The 26,944-nt window shown below is 46.5% G+C and overlaps 1 protein-coding gene across 1 annotated transcript in view; it reads right to left on the minus strand.

Annotated features, from left to right (window-relative positions):
- The window catches only part of Ns4 (Nucleostemin 4), an 80,487-nt gene that overhangs the window by 42,989 nt on the left and 10,554 nt on the right, over positions 1–26,944 (minus strand). Inside the window, exons 4-5 of the mRNA XM_065443735.2 lie at positions 17,876–18,004; positions 17,650–17,790 (exon numbers count right to left, since the gene is read on the minus strand). Of these exons, the coding sequence (XP_065299807.1) occupies positions 17,650–17,790; positions 17,876–18,004 (270 nt within the window). The remainder of the gene's footprint in view (positions 1–17,649; positions 17,791–17,875; positions 18,005–26,944) is intronic.

Below are 26,944 nucleotides of genomic sequence, written 5' to 3' on the forward strand. Positions count from 1 at the left end.
ACAACATCCGCCATACAGCTCAGACCTGTCACCTTGCGACTTCTACATTTTGGGGCAACCGAAAAAACAGCTCAAGGGAACCAGATACAGACTTTTTGAAGCAGCAACCCAAGGAGTTTTATAAGACGGGAATCACGCAACTCGTTGGTCAATAGGACAAATGTCTAAATTCTCATGAAGACTACTTTTAAACAAAGTACCCCGTTGTTGGCTCATTCATTCGACTTGCCCTCATATATCTTGCAGAACTCCTGCTTTTTATACGTGCTCTCTGTCGCGACTATAACTTCGGTGCAATTACTCACGATACAGGACAAGGGACAGCTACTCCTGCGTAATACAATGAAACAAACGACAGCGTCATTGAGATTTTTCACTGGCCATTGCATATATACAAGAATGTAAGCACGGTTCTTGAATGACAAAGTTTCATTAAGATATTTCTCCTCAACTTGTTCAGTTCATTGCCTTTTAATTTTTCATATCAGCGGCATGCACTGCTTTCCTGGTTTCGAACTGATATAGTTCTAAAGTTCGTGTGATATTTTCTTTACTTAATAAATAGACAAAAAACATGGAAGCATTGACGTCAGTTATGTTGGGCACAATTTTTGGCACATACGAGTATAATATTTTATGAAAAAAATACATATTTTATTTGTATTTACAGAGCGTAGCTTTCAAGAATTCGTTTGCAGCATCTTTGGCAATGACAATGCAGTTATTATTCATGTATTTGATCCCTCGATAAATTGTTTAAGAGGAAGCTTCAGCTCGGGACCAATCCGACGCGGCCTATTCAAATACTTGTAAAACGCAGAAACGCTTTTCTGAGATAATCCTGCTAATCGCTTTTATTGAAATTGGTTGCATTTGAGAGAGAAAGTTAAGTCCTAGTGTCTGTTGGAAACAGAACTTCGATTTAGGGCCTGAATTTTGTTTAAAATATTTTGGAAAATTCGAAAGTTTGAAAGAATAGAAGCACGGCGTTTACAAATAGCTATGCATGAAGAACAGATATTGTGGTTCTGTAAACGGCATTTATTATAACAGTCAAAGCAGACAAGTTTGCTGTGTCAATTTGTATCTTACGTTAATTGGTTACGTTGCGTACAAGGGTTCTGCAAAAGCCGTATTTCCACAATACTAAATTTTTTTGAGATTCATGTGTAACATATTTATGTTGTCCGCTGTAGATGTACTATTAGATGCAATTCACAGAATTGTGATATTATTTTTCATTGTTGAGTCACGGAGTTTTAAACTTGATAGTTTCGTTTGCCGAAAATTTTAAATTTTGGCCAATTATAATAAATAATTGATCTCCTAAATGAAAAATTCGAAGCCAGTAGTCACTAGAATTGAACTTTTTCTTTTAAATGCCACAAACCTCCTCAAATTTGCTGAAGTGGTTGCAGGGAAAAACGTGCAGCTACATTATATATATATATATATATTGGGCCAGTGATGTAGCCCCCCCCGAAGAAAATTTCTGGCTACGCCACTGTATTCAGTGTATGCAGGATCAACACATACAATGTCTTATTTCATAAAAATTAGCCAGAGGTTGTTTTCTTTTTTTTACTCGGTGCATTTCGTCACCGCTAGGGGCATATAATCCCTCTATATATTGTGCATTCTACCACTTTCCAATGATGCATTATTTTCATTCACCTCAGATCCACTCAAGAAACTGATTACTATGTTACTGAATGTAAAATTAAGCATTACATTTAGGGGGAAAAAAGCAGTTGTATTATTTTGTCAATGCATCAATGTCTAAATATTCATCGCTGTGATCTTCGAGCTTTTAGTCACCAAGAGCCCTTTTAGCACTTCACAGCCCATTCTGAAACTGAACCTTAAGGGCTGCTAACCTGGCACTATCAGAAGTTTTGATGACAAGGTTTTTTTAGCTGACTTCTGGTGGATTTGACGTATCTGGGTATCTTGTAACCATGTCTAGACAAATATGGTCGTATAGGTCACTTGCAGGTGTCATATAAGCATGAAAATAGTACTAAATGATACCTCGTCATGCAGAGAATATGGAGCAATAGTCAAAAACTAAAGATATAATAAAATATGAGTGTAATTACAGAGCGTCTACTAAGTTGGCATTTTCAATTTCCCTGAGTGCCTTTGCAAAATTTCCCTGAGTGACCCAAAATTTTGTTTTATGTCAAGATGGGCTGACACCATGTCACTTGATGCTGTCACTCTCTAGCAAGCATGTTAAAAAATTAAATAAATCGACTTAATCTATTTTGAATAGTAAGGAGTAGCATTTATTTTACTCCAAAAGAAAACAGAAGGAACGGGTTAGTGAAATGCACAGCAAATAAAATATCTTCAAAAAAGAAATGGTAAAACTCATTGCAAATTGAGTCGAACATTCTCAAATACGAAAAAGGAAACGCATACATAAGCAAATATTTTCAAATATGAGCTATTTATATCAACTGATAGCAAGCTCATTGGTATGAGGCCCGAACTTTGTCACAAGTGAGATCCTCTCGCGACAGCTGGTAAGTCAACCTCAGTTGACATGCTCTCAGCCTGCGCACAACGCCTCAGTGTTGGCTTCCACTGCTTTAAAGAGTTTATTTTGGTTCAGATGAGGGACATTTGCATCTCGGCGTCAGTCAACACTTTGTTTTTCTGAACTCAAGCTCATTCAAAGTGGTGGCAGCACGCTTCTTTTCCCTTTCATTCTTCAATGAATAGGTCGTTTCTGCTCTCGTCCTCCTTCCAGTGTGCGTTTGCCCCACGGACGATTTGAAGCATCCCCTTGGTCAGCAGTACAGCCAACGTCCGATTTGACTCCCTACGGGCGGCGAAAACATCCGAAAAAACGGGCCGTTCGAAAAAATAAATGCATGTCTTTTACCGCCCTTAAGGGCTCAAATGGCCACAGGCACATCCGCAAAAGCTCTGAAGGCATGCCAGTACACTTATTAGGCATATCGGTGCTCGTACTGTGACAAGAGATGGCGTGTGCACGCGTGTATGATTAAGGAATACATACTGTGTCCCGTGACAATTGACCCTTCCCACGCTTGTTTTGCTTCCCCGCAATACTTCCGTGTATGCTTCACAGTGTAACATTTTTGTATTGAAGCGAAGCTGATTTTCGGGAACCGGCATTATGCAACGCACCATGCTTTCCGAGCTGCGAAGCCAATCGCGAGGACCACAAAGGTGGAGTTGGTGCCATTGCTGACAGCGGCGAATCCTTTCAATTAAAAACACGGTACCCAACGGCAAGAAGCAGCTAGGCCTAGCGTTGCCGCAGTGGCGGCTACGGCTGCCAGCGGATCTGCGTGTGAGAGCGCCGGTCTGAGGTGGCCAGGTAATCAAAACGGCAGCGGTGGTGGCGTTGGTTAATGCCGTTTCGGACCTGGGGTCACGGCGAAAAGTATGGAAAATCGGACAGCGAAGGGTTCTTGCGTCCAAAATTTCAGAGACGTTCTATGGAATACGTGGTGGTGCCTAGAAGTCATCGGAATAGCACGATTCGCGGCATCCGGTAAGTCAGCTGTTGATTGTACACTGGCCACTCCTCCAGTTGAAGACAAGGCGTCAAAGACAATTCGTTGCGATTCCTCTCTGTTACTCGAGCCATCATTACCGCGACTTTCGTTCCCTTTCAATAAAACTACGGCAAATTTTCCCTGATAGAAGCACATGTTTCCCGAGTTTTCCCTGACTATTTCCGGACTACTCAAGATCCTTGAGAATTCACACTTTTCCCGGTTGGTAGCCACCCTGTAACGTCAAGAAACGCTATTCTCGACACGCGTGGCGGCTGCACGGCCGTCATTATCCGCCATGTTTACTCTCTGATTGGCTGTCGAGAGGTCACGTGCTTTGAAATTTGTGCCGGGGAGCAGAAGTTTTGCGTTTTCATCAAGATGACAAAACATTGACGTCGAGCTGCAAATGTTATGGACTAATACATTTTTTTGGTCCTTGGCAGCAACCTTAGTGCTTCAAAAAGATTGTGTAGTGAACACAAAAATGTCGCGGATAAGGCGCGGTGCTGCCAGCGCGAACAGAACGGTGACGCTGTACAACAGGAAATGGGAGTGGGAAGTGGCTCGCGGACGCTCCTGTGCACGAGGCTTCAGCGACTTCGTTCGTAGCTAAGTACTCTTTTATCTTTATTAGCTAGTGTTTTGAAGTGTTTTCTTTTGCATGGAGTAGGGGCGCAAATTTTGAATTCTTGGTAGGAGTAGTAAACGCGTGAGTAAACGTACCGGCTTTGTCTAGGTCTGGCGGCTCCCCCGTTAGGCCTAGGTGGTAGGAGGGACCTATTTGATAGGCTTATTGAATTTTTTCAGCTAGCTCTTCGGATGCTTACATGGAGTAGGGAGTGATAATTCTTTAGTTTTGTTTGGGATAGTGGTCGAGGTCGGCTTTGCGTGAGTGATTTGGCGGACGTGCTCGTTGAGCCTAAGGACGTAGGCCTAGCGATGAAACCGAAGAAAGGGAAGGCCGCGGGGGACGCGGAGCAAGTGCAGTGCGACGAGTGCCTGCGCTGGTGCTCCCTCGACGAGACCAGTTTCCAGAGCTTAGCAGACGCGGAGAAGTCTAGCTTTACGTGCAGGCTATGCGAAGGGGTCAGGGAAGCAGTCCAAAAACTGGAAGGAAATTGGACAGCCAAGTTCGAAGAGCTGAAAGCAGACCTGAGGGAGGAGCGGGAGAAGCGGGTAGCTTTGCAGGCGAAAGTCGCCGAGTTGGTCAAGGTGGAAGCGGTGCAGGCCGCGCAGTTAGTAAGGACCGTGGCCGAGCTTGACGAAAAGAAAGAAAGGAGCGCCGAACTGAAAAAGCGGCTCGACGCACTTGAGACGCGTGCAGCGGAGAATGTCGGGTCAGGACACCAAAGCGGTGGCAAAGACTCAGAAAGTAGGGTAGACCCTACAGGCGAAGTGGGAGGCAGGGAGCCAAAGCAAGCGGTCGCCAGCTCGCCGCCGGTGAATCGGCGTAGCTATCGTGAAGCAGCACAACACACCCCGAGTGAGGCGACGCTGCAGCCACAGGAAGCTAGAAAGAGCGGCACCTACCTTGAGGCCACGCGGAAAAAGCGGGAGCCCAGGGGCAATGCCCTTTGTCGAGTCAGAATCACGCGGAAAAGGACACAGGGAAGCAGAGAGAGGTAGGAGAGAGTGAAAGGGTGATTATCGCTGGCGACTCAAACATGGCTGGGTGCTCAAAAGCAATTGTGGAGAGGGTGAAAGGCGACAAAAGAGTGGCGGTGGGCACATTTCCAGGGCGGACACTGAGTGCTGTCATGGAGCGAGCAAAAGAAAAGCTCACGGAAAATGCCCACGTACGCAACCTTGTCGTAGTAGCAGGTGGGCTAAATGACGTCCTAAACAGGAAAGGGCCAGGACTAGCCCAGCGCTTGGCGAAGGGGGTGGACGACTTGCGCGAGCTATCCCCTCAAGTGCAGATTGTGGTGTGCACGGTGCCGGAGGTGCCTGTGCGTGACAGTCACGTACAAAGAGCCGTAATGGCTGCAAACGAGGAAATATGGAAAATGAGCCGAGAGAAGGGCTTCGAGGTTGTCGAAGTAAACAGGGAAGTGAGAAGGTGTGGTGGTTTTAAACGAGATGGGATCCACTTCAATTACAGGCTAGCACGAGAAGTGGGCTGGCGACTTGGGGGTCGTGCTGTTGCTTTTTTAGGGGGCCCGCGGGCGCTCAGGAGGTCAGAGTAGGTAGTAATGAAGAAAGTCCCTTAGGGGAACATCAGCAGAGCATCGCCATCGATAACAGAAAAAGGAGGAAAGCAAGAACAAGAGCTTGCCATGCAATAGGCTACATAAACATGCAGGGCGGCAGAAGAAAGGAAAAGTGGGCAGAGATTGAGGAGCAGTTACATAGAGAACAAATAGGGGTGTACGCGGTTACAGAAACGCACCTTAGAGACTCAGAAGAGCCGCCAGTTATTGAGAATTGTGTATGGGAAGGGTGCAACAGAACTAAGTCGGAAAGAAAGGGAGGGGGAGTCGGAATGCTCATCCATCAGGAAGCCAAATGGAAAAGAGTAAATTCACAATGTCAAGAGCATCTTTGGTTATCAGGTACAATGAGTGGGAAAGAAACTTGGCTGGGAGTTACGTATTTGTGAACCGGAAAAAATTGCACAGAGAAGAATAAAGAGTTCGTGGAATGCATAAGCGCTGACATTAAGGGTTTCGGGAATGGTGCTGAGATTGTCCTATATTAGGTGACATGAATGCCCACATACAGGATTTAGATGGCTATACCGACAATAACGGGAAGTCAATACTAGACCTTTGCGAGCAACATAACCTCGTGATCATGAATACAGGGCCTAAGTGTGAAGGACAGATCACGTGGGAAGTGGGAAACCGGCAATCGACCATTGATTACTGTCTGATGACAGAAGGAATTCATGATAAGTTGAGAGAAATGGTCATCGATGAGGAAGGGTTTAGCAGCATAGGGAGTGAGCATAAACACATCATTTTGAAAATGGGATATGTAGTTGGGATAGAGAGCAAGGAAAGCACAATGGCCAGTCCAAATTTGAACGCTGTACAAATAGCAAATATAGTCACTAGAGTTGAAGAAGAACTTGGCAAGTGGCCAAGTAAGGAGTGGGAATATGGCGAGCTTCTAAGTGTAATAACGACAGAAATACGTAAAGAGAAACAACGTGTTCGTTGGAAAGGAAAAAAGAAACCGAAAAGCTGGTGGAACAAGGAGATACGAGAAGCGATCGTCGAACGACAGAAAGCATCTCGAGAGCACAGGCAGGCAAAGAAGGCGCAGTTGCCACAGGATGAAGTAACCAGTAAATGGGAAATATACCGGGAGAAAAAGTCTATGGTTCAAATACTGGTGCAAGCAAAATTAAAAGGTGAAAGTGAACGTTGGTTGTCAGAAATACGTGAGAAAAAGAAGGCCGCACCTAGAATATTTTGGAATCACATAAAATTATTAGGCAGGAAGTCAGCAACAATACAACAACATATCCTAGACGAAGATGAAAACAGACTGGAAGGAGAAGCGGCAATAAATTACATCCGAAACGCAACAGCCGAATCCTTCCAAAGCAATGACGAGGTTGTACTTGAGGAAAAAAATAGCATGAAAGAGACCCAAGTGGAAAAGGAGCTGGTGCTGACAAATTTAAACTGGAAGAAAGCGGAAGAGAAAATTCCTAAGCGCACAGCCACAGGGCTAGACGAGGTTCCCGTTAGGCTGATAAATGAACTGGGACCAAAAAGTAAGGAAGCTCTGGTGAAAGCAGTGGAAAAAATTTTAAGAGATAGATGAATACCAGACAGTTGGCGACAAAGTAGAATGAATTTAATTAATAAAGGTAAGGGGGAGAAAGACAGAATTCACTCGTATAGACCGTTGACCATTACATCGGTAATACACAGGCTAGCAATGCAGGCAATCAAATTAAAGCTTCAAGCATGGGCAGAGAATAATGGCATTTTGGGAGAGCTTCAGAATGGCTTTAGAATAGGTAGGCGTTTGGATGATAACTTGTTTGTTCTTACTCAGTGTATCGAAATATCAAAAGCAGAAAGCAGACCGTTGTATGTGGCCTTTTTGGACATTACAGGAGCATACGACAACGTAGACCGCAATATTTTGTGGGATATTCTGGAAGGGGAAGGCTTAGGTAACGATTGTCTACAGCTTTTGAGAGAGATTTACTTGGAAAATACCGTTTGCGTTGAATGGGAAGGGATGAGAAGCGCGGAGAAAGTTCAAATCAACAAGGGACTGAGGCAGGGGTACCCTTTATCCCCGCTGCTGTTTATGATGTACATGGTGAGGATGGAGAGGGAGCTAGAAGGAAGTAATATCGGGGTTAATCTCTCATACCAACAGGCAGGTACAGTAATAAAGCAGCAACTCCCAGGTTTATTTTATGCGGACGACATTGTGTTGCTCGCTAACAAGCAAAGTGATTTGCAACGTCTGGCTAATATCTGTGGACAGGAAGGCAACAATTTAGGTTTTAAATTTAGTGTTAGAAAATCAGGTGTTATGGTATTCAATGAAAACAGTGAACAGACAGTGGAGATACAGGGCCAAGAAATACCTCGGGTAACAGAATATAAATACCTTGGTATATGGATAAACGAAGGCAATGGATAATGGAAGCACAGGAAAAAATCATAACAGTCAAGGGGAAGAGAAATGCAGCCATAATGAAGCACAGAGCGCTATGAGGATACAATAGGTACGAGGTCCTACGAGGTATGTGGAAAGGGGTAATGGTACCAGGACTTACTTTTGGAAATGCGGTTGTTTGCTTTAAATCGGGGGTACAATCAGGGCTCGACGGGAACCAAAGGACAGTGGGTCGCCTTGCATTGGGCGCTCACGGGAAGACTACAAATGAAGCTGTGCAGGGGATATGGGCTGGACTAGTTTTGAAGTGAGGGAAGCTCGCAGGAAAATTGAGTATGAAGAACGGCTGAGGAATATGGACGAAAGCAAATGGGCTGGGAGAGTGTTCAGGTATCTGTACAGGCAAAACATTGATTCGCAGTGGAGGAAAAGAACTAGGAAGCTTACCAGCAAGTATGCGGCCTGTGGGGTGGTCAACACAGCAACAAAGAAGGTCAAGCGGAAAGTTAGAGAGGCTGAATTAATCTCACGGGTGGCGGCAATGGAAAAGAAACCTGCCATGAGTAACTACTTAAGAGGAAAAAACGAAATCAGGAAAGAAACCATTTATGATAACTCAAAGGGAAGCTAAATACTTTTCGAAGCGAGATCGGGATGCCTTAGAACACGCACCTATAAAGCGAGATATAAGAAGGAAGAAGAAGCATGTGCTTGCTGCGGGAAAGCTAGGGAAACGACGGAGCATATTTTATTAGAATGTGAAGACGTCTACCCAGCGGTCGATTTAGGTACCACTGGCCTCCTTGAAGCCCTTGGGTTCAGCGGGAGCAGTGGTAAAGCAAACAGGTCCGCAATAGACATTAGTAAGAGGCGATTGGAGGATTGGTGGAAGAAAAGTAGGGAAACGACAAAAGACAGAGACGTACAAAAACACAGTTCGCAATAGGGGATCAGAAAATTTGGACGTGTTAGTTCATAGTGGTTTTTTTTTCTTTTCTTTTTTCATTGGTTAACCTAGGTAGGATATCAGGCAGCATAGTAGCAAGAGCTTGGTGGCGCAACCCACCGCCCCGTTCCAAAGGGGACGCTCATAACATCCATCCATCCATCCAGAGCCGACCGCAGTCGACCGTAGCCAGCCGGCCGCCAATAGAGGGCCAGCGCACAAAGAATAAAGATCAGTTGGCATCGAGACTCCAAGCCCCACGCCTCGTCTCTGCTTTCCTCGCGCCTGCCAATAATTGGTGACCCGGACGTGATCGCCATGAATCAGCCAAGCGACGCCGACAGCCCCACAGTAGCCGAACTTGATGTCAAGCTACCTCTGTTTTGGACTGGCGACCCGGAACTTCGGTTCGTGCAAGCTGAGTCGCATTTCGCTGCACGCCGCATCACTGCTGACAGCACCAAATACCACCACCTGGTGGGCAACCTCCCGCCTGCGACGGCCAGCGAGGTGCGGAACCTACTGCTAACGCCACCCGCAGAGAACGCCTACCAGACGCTAAAAGAGACATTGATTCGCCGTGTCAGACCGACAGACCCCGAGCGTCTCCAACAGCTATTGCGAGAGGCCGAACTTGGCGACCGCCGACCCAGCCAGTTGCTACGCCACATGCAACAACTGGCCGGCGACGCGACAGCAAGCGACGGTCGTTTGGTGCGGGAACTGTTCCTGCAAAGGCTTCCCACAAGTGTACGGATAGGCCTCACGGCGTCGGGCGAGACAGACCTTGCCAAGATGGCCGAGCTCGCCGACAAACTCATGGCTGTCGCCGTGCCCACAGTCGCGTCGGTGCATGCAGACGCACCGTCCACCAATTCCTTGCAAGAGATGCGAGAGAAAATTTCTCGCCTCGCAGACACCGTCGCAGCACTGCACTCGAGCGGAAACCAGCGACCACGACAGCGTACCGCATCACAACCACAACAATGTAGGGTGTGCTGGTACCACCGCAAATTCAGCAACGCTGCACAGAACTGTGTGTCGCCCTGTGAAAATTCGGGAAATGCCCCGCCAGACAGTCGCCCATCGGTTTTCTTCCTGACCGATCGGGAAAGAGGTGCTCGTTTCCTAGTCGACACAGGGGCAGAAGTTAGTGTCGTGCCGGCGTCGCCAGCCGACCGCAAACGACCGTGCGCAGCACCGTTGCAAGCTGTCAACAATACGACGATACCGACGTACGGGCAACGCTCCCTCTCGCTGGACCTGGGCCTCAAGAGGACGTTTCGGTGGATTTTCGTCGTGGCTGACGTAAAATTTGCCATCCTGGGAGCGGACTTTTTGCGCAACTTCGGACTGCTTGTCAATGTCCGCAACCGGCGTTTACAGGACCCCATGTCACAAGCAGAAGTGCGCGGGAAGCCATCCAGGCATCCACCCCTCAGCCCCACGTTCGTAGCACCGCCTGGCACTACACGATTCACCGGCATCCTTGGCGATTTCCCCGAACTGACGCGGCCACCACAGGCCAGCGCGGCCGTCAAGCACAATGTATGCCACCACATTGTCACCACAGACCCACCAGTTTACGTGCGCCCACGTCGCCTGTCCCCGCAAAAGCTGCAAGCAGCTCGACAGGAATTCGACCACATGCTCGAGCTCGGCATAATCCGCCCGTCCGCTAGTCCGTGGGCGTCTCCACTGCACATGGTGCCGAAGTCTACACCAGGAGACTGGCGACCCTGCGGTGACTATCGAGCCCTCAATCAAGCAACCGTGCCCGACCGCTATCCGGTACCTCACATTCATGATGCCTACAGCCTACATGGTGCGGCGATTTTCTCCAAGGTCGACCTCGTGCGGGCGTACCATCAGATCTCCGTGGCTCCAGAGGATGTATTGAAGGTGGCGATAACCACGCCCTTCGGCCTGTTCGAGTTCCTACGCATGCCGTTCGGCCTGCGAAACTCCGGGCAGACATTCCAGCGTTTTATCAACGGCGTTTTGCATGGCCTCGACTTCTGCCATGCATACCTCGACGACCTACTCATCACAAGCACTTCACCGGACGAGCATGAGGTGCATCTGCGATCCGTGTTTCAGCGCCTGGCGGAGCATGGCATCCTAGTGAACACGGACAAGTGCGAGCTGGGTGCCGAGAAGCTGACTTTTCTTGGCCATGTTGTTTCAAGCTCTGGCATTCAACCTCATCCAGACAAGGTTAAAGCTGTCGAGAAGTTTACACGGCCCACCACTAAACGCCAGCTCCGCGAGTTCCTTGGCCTTGTAAATTACTACCGACGTTTCGTACCTCGGTGCGCGGCCGTTCTACACCCTCTCCACCTCCTGCTGTTGACACACGAAGGTGCTGCTAGGGAGCTGCTCTGGACGGACAACGCCGAAGCGGCTTTTCCAAGAGATCAAGAGACAACTCGCCGACGCCACACTTCTCGCCTACCTGCAACCGGGAGTCCCACAGTGCGTCACGGTCGACGCCTCGGACGCAGCTGTGGGTGCTGTCCTTCAACAACTCAACAAAGGAGTATGGCAACCGATCGCTTTCTTTTCTCGGAAATTGACACCCATCAAGCACCGTTACAGCACTTTCGGACGCGAGCTGTTGGCCGTCTACGCAGCAATCCGGCACTTTCGTCATTACTTAGAAGGGACGGAATTCTTTGTAATGACTGATCACAAGCCTCTCACCTACGCCTTACGCTCCCTCAAATCTGATGGCGGCACGCACACAGCCCGCGAGCTGCGGCAGATGTCCTACATATCGGAATTCACCACGGACATTCGCCACATAAAAGGAGTAGACAACGCTGTCGCCGATGCTCTGTCGCGCAACCCAGTAAATGCCATCACTCACACGGGAATAGACCTCGCAAAAGTTGCGGCCGCTTAACGCGACGATGACGAACTGCGCCGTTTTAGGTGTCAACGGTCCAAGGTTCAGCGTCACACGGTGACACCGTTTGAGACTTTTCCAGGGCCAGATACTCGATTCGACCACATCCATATGGACACAGTCGAACCATTGACAATTGACACCTTGCCAGGGCCAAACGTACTTGCTCCCTTTGGTCGACCGTTTCACGCGGTGGGCAGAAGCTATCCCGATTCCCGACATGACAGCCGAAACAGTTGCTCACGCTTTTGTCAACCACTGGCTATGTCGTTTTGGTGCACCTTCCTCCATTACAACGGACAGAGGAAGCCAATTTGAGTCTGCGTTGTTCGCCAGTCTGACGAAACTCATCGGCGCCTCACGCATCAGGACTACGGCCTACCACCCGATGAGCAATGGAATGGTCGAGAGGTTTCACCGGCAGCTGAAAGCAGCACTTCTGGCAAGTGAACATGACTCTTGGGTGGAAGCATTGCCTATCGTGCTCTTGGGCATACGCACAGCGTGCAAGGCAGATATCGGCTGCAGCGCTGCGGAACTTGTCTACGGCACGACGCTACGTCTGCCCGGTGATTTCTTCGCATCTGGCCAACAGCAAGCTCGCATTTCCGCCAGCGACTACGCATCTCGCCTCCGTGACATCATGAACAAGCTTCGAGCTACACCTCCGCGACAGCCCACAGAGAGGACACACGTGAGCAACAAGCTTGAGTCATGTAGTCACGTCTTTCTGCGGAACGACGCTGTACGACGACCACTACAAGCACCGTACGATGGGCCATTCAAGGTTCTCCGTCGTGGACGGAAGACGTTCACTATCGAAATGCGGGGGCGGCGGGAGGTTGTCTCGTTGGACAGACTTAAACCTGCGTACATGGAAACGCAGTCCATGACACCCACCTCCACCCGTCGCCTGGAACCCATACAAAAGTGCCTCGTCCCAGGGCAGCGGTTTCCTCCAGGGCGGAAAACGCAGCCACGCCTGATACTCGCAACTACCACACGCGCAGTGGCAGACGTCTAAATGCGCCAAATCGCCTCAACCTCTAATCACATGAGTGTTTTGTCGTGTTGGTTTCGTTCGTGTTCTCACTGGGGGGGGGAGTGCTGTAGTGAACACAAAAATGCCGTGGATAAGCCGCGGTGCTGCCAGCGCGGAACAGAGCTGACCGCAGTCGCCCGTAGCCAGCCGGCCGCCGATAGGGGGCCGGCGCACAAAGAATAAAGATCAGTTGGCACCGAGACTCCAAGCCCCACGCCTCGTCTCTGCTTTCCTCGCGCGTGCCAATAAATGTGAGCGGTAGCGTACAGAAGCGAGTGCAATGCATCCGCGAATATGTGGTGGCGATCCAATATATGCGCCATGCCAGCTTGCATATGCCTGAAGGAATATCCCGTGAGGAGCGTCACAGGAAGGGCTGTTTCGTAAAAGTCATTTTGACGATGCGTAACGTTGCGCTGGGCAGCGATTGCCGAGATTTTCCGCCCTAATTTTTGGTGCGACGAGCCGCGCCAACTATGCTAATGAGCAGCCATATGCAATGGCAGCCGAGAGGAATGCGCACGACTTACTGTCAATGGCACGACCACTGATAGTAGGCATGACCTACTGTCAATGTACGTGTCAATGAACGTGGTATTTCTTCGGCCGCGCGCTGCCGTAGGCGACCACGGGATGCGCAGGTTGCTCTTTATACGGTAGGTCGTGGGAATGCTTATCGCCACATTTCCCCCATCGTTTGGCGCCATGAAAATCTTTTGTTCATAACGCTTACTCATAGTACTTGCATCGCCCTCGGGTGGTGGCATTTGTGTTTGGGGCCCTCATTTTTTAAAAGAACGCGCTAATAAGAAATAATATCGGTTGAACATCGCAAACTTGTAACTAGCGAAGTAAACAAGAGATGGCAGCGCCGGCGCTTGTGTCACGCTAGTGGATATCTCTGGCGCCCGCAACGCTATCGGTGATATTCGGCCGTTCCTCAGCCAGCCGAGTCGGGCTAAGTCACTTGCGTTTCACGAGATAGCGACAACGTGGCCAAGAACGTGCGTGCATCACCTCTGGTAGGTCGCGTATGTTGTCTCAAGGAAGAAAACAAGCGCGATGGCTCCAACATACGATGACTCATTCCATTTCCCGGGGACACGCATCGTAGCTATTGAAGCAGACGACGGAAGCGAGAAGCGTTTTCGACGGAATAATAGTGCGCTTTGAGCTAGCTGCTTTATTTTTACTGCAGAGGAAAACTGTTTTGCTTTACCGATAACCTTACGTTCAGCGCCTTCATTTCAGTTTCTTAGGCAAAATGTCAAGTTACGAAAGCAAAATGGGGCCATCAGCGCCATATTATTCGCGTCGTGTCTACGTCACGCATCGAAGAAAATGGCGGAATGTTTAGAATAGCGCCCAAGGTTTCTACTTAATGGTACGGCTTTGCCACTGACTGGCTTTCATCCTAAAATAGAAATACGTGTGCTAAAGTAAATAGTTAAGTCAGTAAAATCGGCAATTTGCTTCATTATATCGAAATTTCGTTGCATTCAAATTCGACCTTATATGCAAATAAGTACAGTCGCCAACCAACTTTCCTTACATGGAAAGGGGCCGCAGAATTTTCTGAATTATGGTGCAATCGAAAAAAGCAAATTTTAATGAGAAAACAATTCCTTTCGATAAATTTGAGATCCGGCAACGAATGATACAGTTTCATGCCACCTACGTCAACGATATCTTTCCCATCGGCGGTACTAATTAAGGGAAGCCAGCCGTGCTTTCACGTGCACTCTGCCCCCGCGACTGATAGCGTTGCCCGTACTGGGATGATGCAACCTCCAATACTAAACACGCGGGAAGACAGCTTACGTGGTGCTACGCTGCCTTGGCACGCCACTCTTTGCACACTCGGCAGATTACCTCTAAAGCAGGGTGCGCCGATGCGTATGCACTCAACCGCGCTTACAGCCATGCGCAGCTACGGCTGTGACGCGTGCCAGAAATCGAGACGCGTGCGAACTTACCTCCCACTCCGCCTTCTCCTCGCGCGCGATTGATCGCGTTAACGCAGGCTCGCTCCCCTCCCCCTATTTCCCTTTGGTCGCATGGGAAGGCAGCACTCGTAAAGCCACTATCCATGGATGCCACTATCTTTTTGCCTCACCCTCGCATTCTTTCACTCCCACCTAAAGTACACAGTGCGTGGGGCGCGATAGGATCTTATCGCACTTGGACTTTATGCGGAACATGATGCGGATCCGTTGCGGCTCTCGTCGCGCAGCGCGCGATTTGAGAGGTGCGTTTGCAAGCAGCCGCATGTGATTCAATCATTGGGCCATCTGCGTCCGCCGAAGTTTCTATTTATCCTCTCAGCATTTTTTATGCAGCGGCAGTGAAATTTCTTTATACTGAAATCACATACAAATTCACTTCGCTATATTGAGGTTCTAAATATATGGTGTTTTATAGACAAGAGGTTAAGAAAAGTTAAATACTTCGTCATATTGAGAATTTCGTTATACCGAAGTTCGTTATATCGAGGTTTAATTGTATTCAGAAAATTAGTGACTGCCACTTTTTAATAACAGTGACCCACAAAAATTATAATTTTGTCTCAAATCACTTGTTTTTATTACAAGAGAACACCTTGTATAGTATGATGTTTATGCTGAAGTGCAAGAAAGTCCCTCATATAGATTGAATTTGCTATGTTCACATGTTGCATGTGTTCTGTCACGAGATAGCGACAACGTGGCCAAGAACTATGTACAAAATTAGGAACCCTTCCCCTATCAGAAAATGGGGGTACGCAAATGTGCACCTGACCTTTGTCACGGTTAAGTAACCCACAGGTAACTGTGCCAGATTGCTTTGGCCTTCCGCTCCCTCCACTCACAATCTCCTCATTGCTGTCGTATTGCCTGGGCTTGCGCGGCCCTAACGACTGGATCACTGCACCTACGGCGAGCCCTTTCATGGGCGAGTTCTCACCGCCGCTTGTCGAAGGCTGCCTGTTCCTCAGGACACAACACGTGCCCATCCTATCCTTTTTCCGAGACTGCACTGAGTGGAAACGAAGCCAGTGCAGTGCCAGCGAAATGGCTGGATTGGCGCGCCAACGGCGAGCCCATTCACGGACGAGTTCTCGCCACCGCTCGTTGAAGGCTGCCTGTTCCTCGGGGGAACGCACCACGCATGGCCACTTCATTCATTTTCCGAGACTGAACTCAATGGAAATGAAGCCGGCACAGTGTGCGCAAAACCTTATCTTGCCTTTCCCCTCCCCGGCGGAAGTAAAAGAGCTTTGATTGGTTGTGCGCGTGGTGTGAGTGCACACCTATGCAGCTAGAATCCTTGCTAATGGTTCGCGCTCCAGCACCAGCCCAGCTGTCAACTCATCAAACTGCCCTTTCCCGCAGCTGCTCTGCTCTGGGAGCGACTGGTTTTTTTTTTTCATGACCACGACGCCACCAAAACTTGTGAGCCAATATGAGCTTTGCTTGAATAAAATTTCAGTTTGGTTAAATTGATTGTAAATTAGCAGTATATACTACCGAAGCAATCATGGGAAAACTGCAGGACTGGTAAACAAGACATTAGCCTTTAAAGCCTTCTGTGCCTTAGACAAGCTGGGTTCGTCAAAGCGTTTCTTGTAAAACTGGTCAAGGATGACCTTGGCTCATCAACAGTACTTTGCATTTTCTAGTAATGCCATGTAAGAGCCTAGTTTCGCCTCAGTGCTTAGTAGTGCTTTTGGTAGATGGCACCACACAATCTTAGGACAGCGCGAGCAGAAGTGAATTGATTCTTTCTGATAAAGCACAACATGTTGGAAACTTAACTTTGAAATTAATTTGGCCATTTTTGGTCAGAATTTGAGATAATAGCATGGCACAGAAAGGGTTAAGTAACACCTTAGCAAATGATGCAGGCACCTGGTAGTAGTGCAAGAGTGTGTACTGGTCAGCTGCTTGTTCCTAAAAACACGTTCCACATGACAAACATGTTCCTCTATTGTGATGAACTTTCCACAGCTGCTGCCACGGCTGCAAGCGGCCCCGGTTAGCACCGCGAAGGCTAGTTTATATAAACAAGCACACAGTAAGTGCCAAAGAAAGTGGAAGGGGGACAGCCGATCTTGTAGCTCAACTGGTAGAGCACCAACTACATGCATCTGCTGAAGCTGTAGATTCAACTCCAACTGGCAGACAAACTGTGCTCTCTTTCATTTTCTTACTCTTTTTATCATCAGTATGGAGATGATGTGTAAATTTAGTCTCTTTAACAGGTCCCTTAAAAATAAATACTCATTGCCCCCTACGCTTTTCCAGGATTCATATGCAGTAGTTACCTGGTTAACATTATACCTCTTGGGTCTCCAAACACTCTTGCCCACAAGTCATACATATCAATGGGCCATGCCAACTTTTAACACAAAAACTGATAGCAGTGCTAGCACGGGAAGCATTTTTCTGATGCCCCACTTTACGGTGGGCCTATATAAATTAAACATCAAACTAACATTTAAAAAATAATGCACCTTGACCTATGAAATCCACAACCATGCCAGATTACACGGCATCATCGTAACATCACCATATATATTGAGCTCAACGAACAGGCAATTCTTAAGTAGGCACACATGTAAAAAAACAATATTTCGAGCATCTCTTACAGGGTGTCGGATATCAGCGACTAGCAGCACAATTTCAGACATCTCCAGGACTCGCCAAAGCTGGCGCCAGGTCTCCAAGTTGAGCTCGAAATAGCTCAGCTCTCTATCAGCAAACGAGTTCTCAATTTTGTCCAAGTACTCCTGCACAAAGTTATGAACAGAAGGCATTTCAGGCCCTTGTTCATGACAACAGACTGGAAGAGACAAAAATCAACATTATACTCACTCGAAAATACTGGGCCTCTCTGGCCTCTAAGGCTTCTTTACTCATAGAACGATTCCATGGTGGTCGCTTAGGCATGTCCAATGCAGAACCAGGTAGGAAGAACTGCTCTGGGCTCACTTCCAAGGCTGACTACACACACACACACACACACAACCACACAGAAAGAGATCAGCACAGCTGCTTAGACACAAATAATACTAAAGATGGGTGAAAAGAAAACACACAACCACCAGAGAGAAATAACAGAAAAAAAAATTAACGGGGCAAAAAAATAAATAAAGCCCCAGGAAGCTTCATTACCTTGTGCCTACTTATGATTGATAATACATTACCTATGATTGACAATACCTCTCTGCAGTTTTGCATTCCTGCATTTTAGATTAATCTTTTACCTTTGTTTGGCTATGCACATTTTCATTAACACAACCATTGTCTGTTTTTGGGTTGCAACACCTACTGTCTGAACAATGCACACTAGGAACAAGGAGAAGTTAGGTTAAAACACCAAGAACAAGAAATTGACACAACAAATGGCTGCAATCTGAATCTTTGCTGGAGAAACTGCTCTCCCACAGACCACCACAAACATAACACTGCAGTGCCACAGCAATACCTTTAGGAGGGGTATTGCATTACAGGATATATGCGAGCTTTGTGCTGATGGCCAGTGATGGCAGTTTTAGCAGATCTTCTGTTAGATCAACAAGGTTTTGGCCTTGTTCAGAAACAAGGTTTCTCTTATAGTGGATACCAAATTTTCTTACAAATTTTGAATGTTGGTTGTTAGCAGATAATTCTATCTTCCAAAAGGTTAACCCGAAGCACAGTACACAGCATCACAACTGCTTGCACTGGACATAAAAGGTCCAAACAAGCCTCTTTCTATGTTGTAATTTCATATATTAGTCAAGTCTATAGTGCTGACATCTATGCAGTGCCAAATAAGTAATCAATTTCAATGTACTCCCAGTGGTAAGGTAGTACGTGTGCAGTTCTCAGTAGAAAAACCAACTTGCAAGATTGGGGAGAGCAAGGAATGAAACAATGCTTTTTTTATGCTGTAACATCGTGCACTTGCACTTTGTTCTGTTTAGTGAAACCTCAAAGCTTGGTAGGAAATGAGAATCCTGCAGTGGACTATGCTGGGACTCTCCAATACACGGACTTTTGGAAACCGTAGTTGCTGTTGAAGTGTGCATTAATAAGCCATTTGCAAAAATGATGCTGTGCACAAGCAAGAAATCTTTTCCAACCCAAAAACTCAACTGCTGTCAACCACAGACAAGTAAAACAAAGAACTGTTCCCAACTTCCCTAACTTGCATTTATACAACAAATGTTTTACCGCTTCAAGAGGCATGGCACTGACTTGCAATATACATTCTAATCTGAAAGTTCCTAGGCGCTGTGGTTTATGGTCCCTTATGGCCCCTTTCCCTAAAGCCAGTGATGGAAGTGCTATTTTAACCCTGCAAGCAGCCATACCAATAACAAGAAACACATTCTTTTAGCCTGATAACAGTCAGTGTAATGTTAGGTTTCATTATTCAAAAGCACCCTATTTAAAGGGCCCGTCACCAGGCTTAGACATTGCAAACAGACTAGTGCGGTGCATAGATCTCACACCGACAATTGTGTCTGCAAAGTATCAAACTACTTCACAGTGCGAAGAAATCAAACTTTAATGAAAGCCTGTGTGCCCTTCCTCTCGAGGAAGCCTTGCTTCCTGCCAGAGAATCAAGGGCACACACATAGACACTTCTATATGACATGTACTACCTACAACGTCACCGATTATGCCACATGACTTCAGTAAATCCAATGCAGAATGCACAAAACTGTCACTGGAAAGTGTTATGCAAACCCATGCACTGAGGAAATCAATGTTATGTGAAGAATTTCGCAGGTAGCTCGCTATCCAGCATCGTTTGGGGTTCTACAAAGTGTTACCAGGTGGACCAATGTATTTGTGTACTCCAGACCTCTTCCTTTTAAGTATTTGTGTAAGGTGGGCAGCTAGATGTGTGATGCGAGCATGTGATGACAGAAGCAAGATGATGATCATATGATGGTGACAGCATGGTTGCTACTCTAGCCATTCAACGTGAGTTTACAACCTGCCAATTTCGGGGTTCTACCGAGTTGTAGGTACTGGATGGGCATAAGCAAGAAAAACATGGCTTGCGATGTCATTTGCAACTAAGTGTTATACAATCATATGTACCTATGTCTATCATGTGGTCTACATTAAAACGCAATAAAGCCTGTTTGGCTTGGGCTGATCACGAAGGCGGTACAATGTCACCTTCATGATCCTGAAGATCCCGATCCTGAAGGTGGTAGAGTCTAACAATGGCGACTCGAAGCACTAGCTGCCATGAAGGAATAATGCGAGAAATTGGCATATGATGCCTGCACTACACGTCTCAAAGGGCTAGTTGGCTTTGGCACGAGAGAAGAATGCATGCAATTGTGGCTTAATGGTTAAAGCATCAAGCTGCTGTGATGGGAGACAGAGGTTCGATTCCACCATCAGACACTTGAATTTCTTTTTTATTGATGAGGCCTCAAACGAGGTGAGACAGGAACCTACCAACCTACTCAGTGCGATGTGCCTGGGATAAGCCAAAGAATGCTTCGCATTAAAGAAAAGGAGGCAGGGCTCTTGACATGAGCATGACATACCATATTTACTCGATTCTAACGAGCCCTCGATTGTAACGTGCACCTGTTTGCCGTGATCTAAAAAAAAAAGTATGGTCCTTTACAATACCGTGCACCTCATTATTTCATACAGAAATCCGACTTTCTCTCATTTGGAAAAACAAAGATTTACTACCAATGCACTAAAGTTGCGATAAATAAATAAAGTCGCAGTTTTGCCTGAAAGGCGAAGCAATCGATTGCGATAGCAAATTAGTAGACAGCTATACGAAAAGTAAGGATAGTAGTTTTATCGGCCGTATAAACTTTTAAACATTCGCTTAATAACTAAATTAACAAGCCTGGTGTCACGCGCACAAGCAAACATGAACACGTCTAACTCAATGACTGCAGATACCTTTTATCAGAATGATGGAATGAGAAAGTGCAGTAGCAGGAGCAAGCGAATTGGCCTTTGTGCGGCCTCTCACTTTAAAGTGAACTAAGCAATGAGAACCTAGTGCGGTGCGCCTAGATGCATAAACTTTCGCCATCGCAGATCGTTTTCGGGATAGGGGCCGCGCGGCCATGCCTATGCAGCAGCCGCCAGAGTAAAACGCCTCTCCTGTTTGCGCCAGTCCCGCACGTAAGTTTTGGGAACTCTGAACGCACGCGATGCGGCCCGGTTTCCGCCAGTCTCCGCACACGTGATCACTTTCCTTTCAAATGCGGCATAGTGATGAACACTCGGTGTGCCTTCACAGTCGGCACTTCCATGCTGATAGAGCAAACGCAGAAAACAGGAAGATGGACGGTGGAACCTAAGCACACATATTACAGCTCATGGAGGAAGCTACAGCAGCTAGGCTCGAAGTGTGCACGAGGCAGCCATCTTGAAATGCCGATGCCGATATGGTAACACAGATTTGGGGCCGTACTCGATTCTAAAGCGCACGCAATTTTGGACCCATTTTATTCGGAAAAAAGTGCGCATTAGATTCGAGTAACTACAGTAGTCCCTTGGCTCTGGCATGGGAGACGGCAGGGAAAGAATGTCAGTTGCAGATGCTAGTCAAGGCAAAGGGATGTCTATGCTGGCAGCAAATGTGCTGGAAGTGACGCTCACCTCCTGGCAGAATATTTGGAGTATTCCTGCTAGACTCCGTTTCACACATAGCAGGCAATGCTACGAAGGCTAGAGAGCCCTCTCACTGCTCAAATGCGTGACCAAAAACTAGTACACCACATATGAAAGATAGTTATGTAGATATACACTATGCAATTTGACGTAAAATTCAGTCTCATACTTTTATGTCTCAAAATAAAGCATATTTATTAGATGAAACGTGTCCGTTATCCATATTTATTTATGGCCAAATGAACGGAGTGACATTTTTAGTGACCAGTGGCCAAAGTGTATCACCTACACTCTCAACCAAATATAGTACATTGCTTATGCTGGAAGCACAAATTTGACATAAACTTGCACTCATATGTTATAGCTCTAATAAATTAAATAGATCTTTTGTAGAAAAGACTGGAGATCAAAAACAAATGCCCTGCAAAAGGCATGGAGTGAGACCTCTATGACTACACTACTCACATAGCTGCCGCAACATTGCATTGCCATGTATAAAATGGAGTACAGTAGAATCTCGTTCATACATTTTAGAAAAAAATGTGAGAAAAGATATACTAACAAGGAAAATGTATGATTTGAAGTCAATAAAAAATTGGCAGCTTCAACTTAGTTTACATCTATGTAACGCAAAGCGTTGCATGAATTGTTGCAGCACGAGATGCCGACACGCACCGAGCTGGTGGGGCCCGAGTGGCCCAAGACGCAAGTTGTCGTTTTTGCGGTTTCGAAAAGCTTATGTTTACGTTCCTCAAATAGGGCCTGGGTCAGCAGCTCTTTCAGGTGGGGCATTTTGGCAGTAAGTTTTGACGTGCATACTCGATGCGAATAGTTGTGGGAGGAGAAGCCAACGTGCGTCGAGCTGGTGAGGCCCAAGTGGCCGTAGACATGCATTGTTGTTCTACTGCGTAGCATTTCCAAAACGAAATTGAGCTGGTGGGCTTTGCAATACAATGCTGCCAGCAGCAGGGAATGGCGGCGCATTTGGGTTATTGCATATTAAAAGCGTGCAGCATGCTTCCAGTGGCACTACACCATGCACGATGTGACACAGCTGCGAATGCAGCATGCGCAACCCGCGAGGGGTTGCTGGTACCAGAATAGAAAACTCTGTGTGTGCCAGTGTTTTCATGGTTTTTTTCATGGTGCCAGTGTTTTCATGGGCGAGTACTGCGACGGACAGCTAGTGTTCTCAATCGGCGCGCCTTTCTGTTTTCTGTTTACATGAGGTCTAGTGGCTGGAAAACATCATACGTTCACAGTTTGGCGATGTATTGATCGTTAGTATTGAAAGATCATGTTTCCCGGGAACGTATCAACCGTTAAAAACGAAGTGTAGCTGTATTGGGTCATTTTTTCCCCCCTCAATTGCGAATGTACAAATTCATACAAATCACACGAAACAGGATTGTATCAACGAGGTTCAACTGTATACATCCGGTAATAACGAATTAATTTGAAAAATTCTAGCAATAAGATGCTTCATAGAAGGCACCATGCAAGTTCAATTGTACAACCGAAATTTCCAATGAGGCTGGGTGAGGAGCCCTTTTAAGAGGAGCATATTAAAAAAAAGAAAAAACAATATGCCACAAGCATTTCTTTGTAAAATCATAAAACATGTGAAAAAGGTTGGTTAATTCGGAATTAATGGCACAAAGGAAACTAAGGCCATGCTGCGCCAGTCACAAGACAACAGAAAACGCAATGCTAAAGCAGCTAAACCTGCGTTACATTATATTTAGTGTAAGTAACCAGTTTTATCTAAAAAGTTGAACAAGTTAGTAAATGGCTCTAGCGGGTCATCTGCCAATATTAGAACAGGATGTAAAGGTATATGTAAGTTATGTAGATTGCGTAAAAACTTCCACCTCTGTCTTTCGATGTGTGGACATGTCATTAGCATGTGTATCACTGTAACAAGTTCATGGTACTTCTTGCAAGTTGGCGGGCCTCCTTTTGGAAGGAGAAGATTGTGTGCAAGATGTGTATGTCCAATCCGAAGTTGACATTATCTTTTACGCATTTGAAAAGCCGACATTCGCTTTCTTCTCACGCAATTCTCCCAGGCTGCACCGATATCGTGCCGAGGCCAATCGCGTGACGCGAAATGGAATGTCGGCTTTTGGAACATGTACAAGATAGCAGCTAAGATCACCTCATAGAACCGTTGCTGGTGACTGCATGACTTCCACCTGCCAATTAAGTGTTTAGTAAGACATAGCTTGTTGCCTGTACAATGGTCCCATTCATGTTTTGCCATTTTGACCTCAAAACCTTCTGAACTGAACAGATGCTATCTTTATATGGAAGTGTTGTGTGTATGTTTTTGTACGCTGCCATTGATGCACATATGTCAGCTGCTCCATTACCCAGTATTCCCAACATGTCTTGGTGCCCAGCAGAACCGAACTGATCTGCCATACTTGTTTGATGTTAGCATGTTTAAAATATCGCCCAGTAGTGGTTCACATTAAGATTTTATGTGTGGAGCCTTCAGAGTACTTAAGGAATCCATGTACATGACTGCGTTTTTGTGTTTGTCAGCAATGATCTTTTGAACTACAGTCCACATTGCATAGACTTCGGCCGTGTAAACAGAGGCATGCTGTGGTAATCAAATGTTTGTTTCCCAATTTTTGCCATGGCCCCCACACCCACGTGTTTTGTTTTAGAGCCATCAGTGCAAAATTCCATTTAATTTGATATTTGCCCTGAAGAGAGCACGGAATTCTTGTATGATGTGTTCTTGTGGGGTGTCATTTTTCTTTAGAGGTGTCAATGCCCAATCACATAACTGTATGAACTTGCAACATGGAGTAATCGTTGTGCCCTTTTAACAACCTGAAGGACGTCATGAGGAATGTGATAATCAAGACAGTATTCCTCATATCGCAGAAGTCTAATCATGTTCGGTTTATTTGTGTAGTGAAAGCGTGAGCTGCACAGTGTGACGATGTTGTAGCATATATGTTGCGGTGATGACTGGATTCTGAGTATGTAGGAAAAAGCTTGTAGCGCTCTGCACTGCTGAAGAGAAGGCTCATTACAGCCAACGTATAAACTCTGGACAGGTGATGTTCTGTAAGCACCACTTGCCAGTTGTAGTCCAAGGTTATGAACAGGATCAAGTGGTTGGATGCAAGACTATGTGGCTGAACCATATACGCTGCTGCCATAGTCTAATATACTACAGTGCAGTCCACTTATAACAATATCAAGAAGAACGAAAAATCTGATCGTTATCGTTATAACCGATCACCACTATATCTGGACTGCCATAAACTTTTTTTTAGAACAGCTGCCGAACATACCTTCGTAGCTCTGAAACCGAATTTTCCATCTCCGATAAAAAAAACTGACGTTGTAGAAAGAAGGCTGTGAAAAATGAAACGTTTATTTATACCTCTAAACAGTGTGTCAAGCATTAGGCACACTGAAATAATCAGAAATCTGCATTTGCTTTCACAGAAGTTTCAAGTTCACAACCGCGGTGTGCATCGTGTCCAGTGGCTGCGCTAACACTCCCAGCTGCAATTTAGTGCACATGAAATCAATGAATGACTCTATCGACAACTGTACACTTTCTGTGTACATTGGGGTCGGTGTTAAAGACTGGCCACTGACAATCTCGTCACCTCCGTCGTACAACGCCGCCGTCTGTCGCGACAACGATCACGCCGTCGGATATCTCTTCGCAGAACGAGGCAGCGCTATCTGCACTCAGAAACCCCTCCATCAAAGCACGCCAGTAGCGACGTGCACCCAGAGTTAGGTAATGTCAGCGGCTGCTACCGTGCCGGTTTCACACATGAGGGTTTTGGCCGGGCGCACAAATCCCGCTGTTCCATTCATCGGCATGGTCACTGGTTCTAGTGTTCATGAACGTAGCGCTCGTGGGTTCCAGAACCATCAATATCATCGACTGCATTAGCTGGTACTTTGAGTCTTGCAAAATTTGCAGCTTCATCTCAAGCAACACAGCTTTGCGCTTTGTCGGGGCACCTACCACTGCTTCCGTGGCGCATTTCCGCGCTTGCTGAAGGAGAGAGAAAGATTGTAGAAAGAGAGCGCGGGCGCGATTCGCTTCTAGTTTTTTTTTCTCTGGACGCTCGCCGGCGACGCAGATGCGAAGCAGCTGACACCATCTTGCGGCATGCTGCGCCAACTTGCGACGCTCTCTGTGGCTTTCGCAATCGGCGCGCTGGCAGGACGCACTGCACAGTAATGGTGGCAGATATGAACTCGCATAGGCAAACTTTTCGCCCCGTCTCGGTTAAGAGGAACTTAGCAAAGCAAATTTCTCTATTATTCAGCGTGGAAAACGCCGCCCAAAAGACAGAACTTCAATCGTTATATCCGATATGTGGTGAATAAAATATTGTTATACATGGTCTTTTTTCTCATAGCCCTAATGCATAAGTTGATACTCTGGAGTCAACTAATCGTTATAACCGATATATCATTATATGTGGTATCAATATAAGTGGGCTGCACTGTACGTGCCAAAGAGCCATAGATGTGCAGCAGGCATTTACAATTGGAGCCCCAGTGCTACTGGGACAGGACTTTCAGGATGTTAAGTGCATTGCTCGCTTTAATTTTAAGACTATTTATGCGTGCAAGGAAGCTCATTTACAGTGGAATTGTACTATAGCTACCCTGCAGCAATGGTCGATGTCTGTCTGTTTACACGTCACATCGACACGATAAAATTTTCGTCTCCCGTTTCTCACAAATGCTCTGTAGCTCTCAATCCAATGTAGATATCTTGGAAAAAATCATACTGAAATTAGCCGCAAAGACGACTCTATAATTACGCCGAGTTTCATTTACTTGTCGAAATTAGTTCACAGTAAAGTTGTAAATGTTACAGAATTCCTGTCTGCTGTGAATGCATGACAGTCTACGGAAGGAGTATGGTTACAGAAAACGACTGTAACTCTTGTTTTATCGAAACAATCCCGAAACAAATTATATGACAATTAACCGCTAAGATGACTAACATTACACCAAGCTTCATCTACTTTAACTAGTCCTTGTTACACCCTTGTGGTACACCATTTTCTTGAATGAATACACATGACAGCACCGTCCCTAAATGCACTTGAAATGTTCTGTCAGACATTAAATCGGCCAGACATTAGAGCATTCTACCGCGGATCCCTAAATCTGCTAAGTCCCTCAAAATACCAAACCGCCACGTTGTGTCGTACGCCTTTTCTTGGTCAAAGAAAACTCTAAGACAGCAATGTTTGTGTAGAAAGGCAGCACATATCTAGTGTTCTA

The sequence above is a fragment of the Dermacentor albipictus genome, chromosome 1, assembly GCF_038994185.2.
Source record: "Dermacentor albipictus isolate Rhodes 1998 colony chromosome 1, USDA_Dalb.pri_finalv2, whole genome shotgun sequence".
NCBI lineage: Eukaryota > Metazoa > Arthropoda > Arachnida > Ixodida > Ixodidae > Dermacentor > Dermacentor albipictus.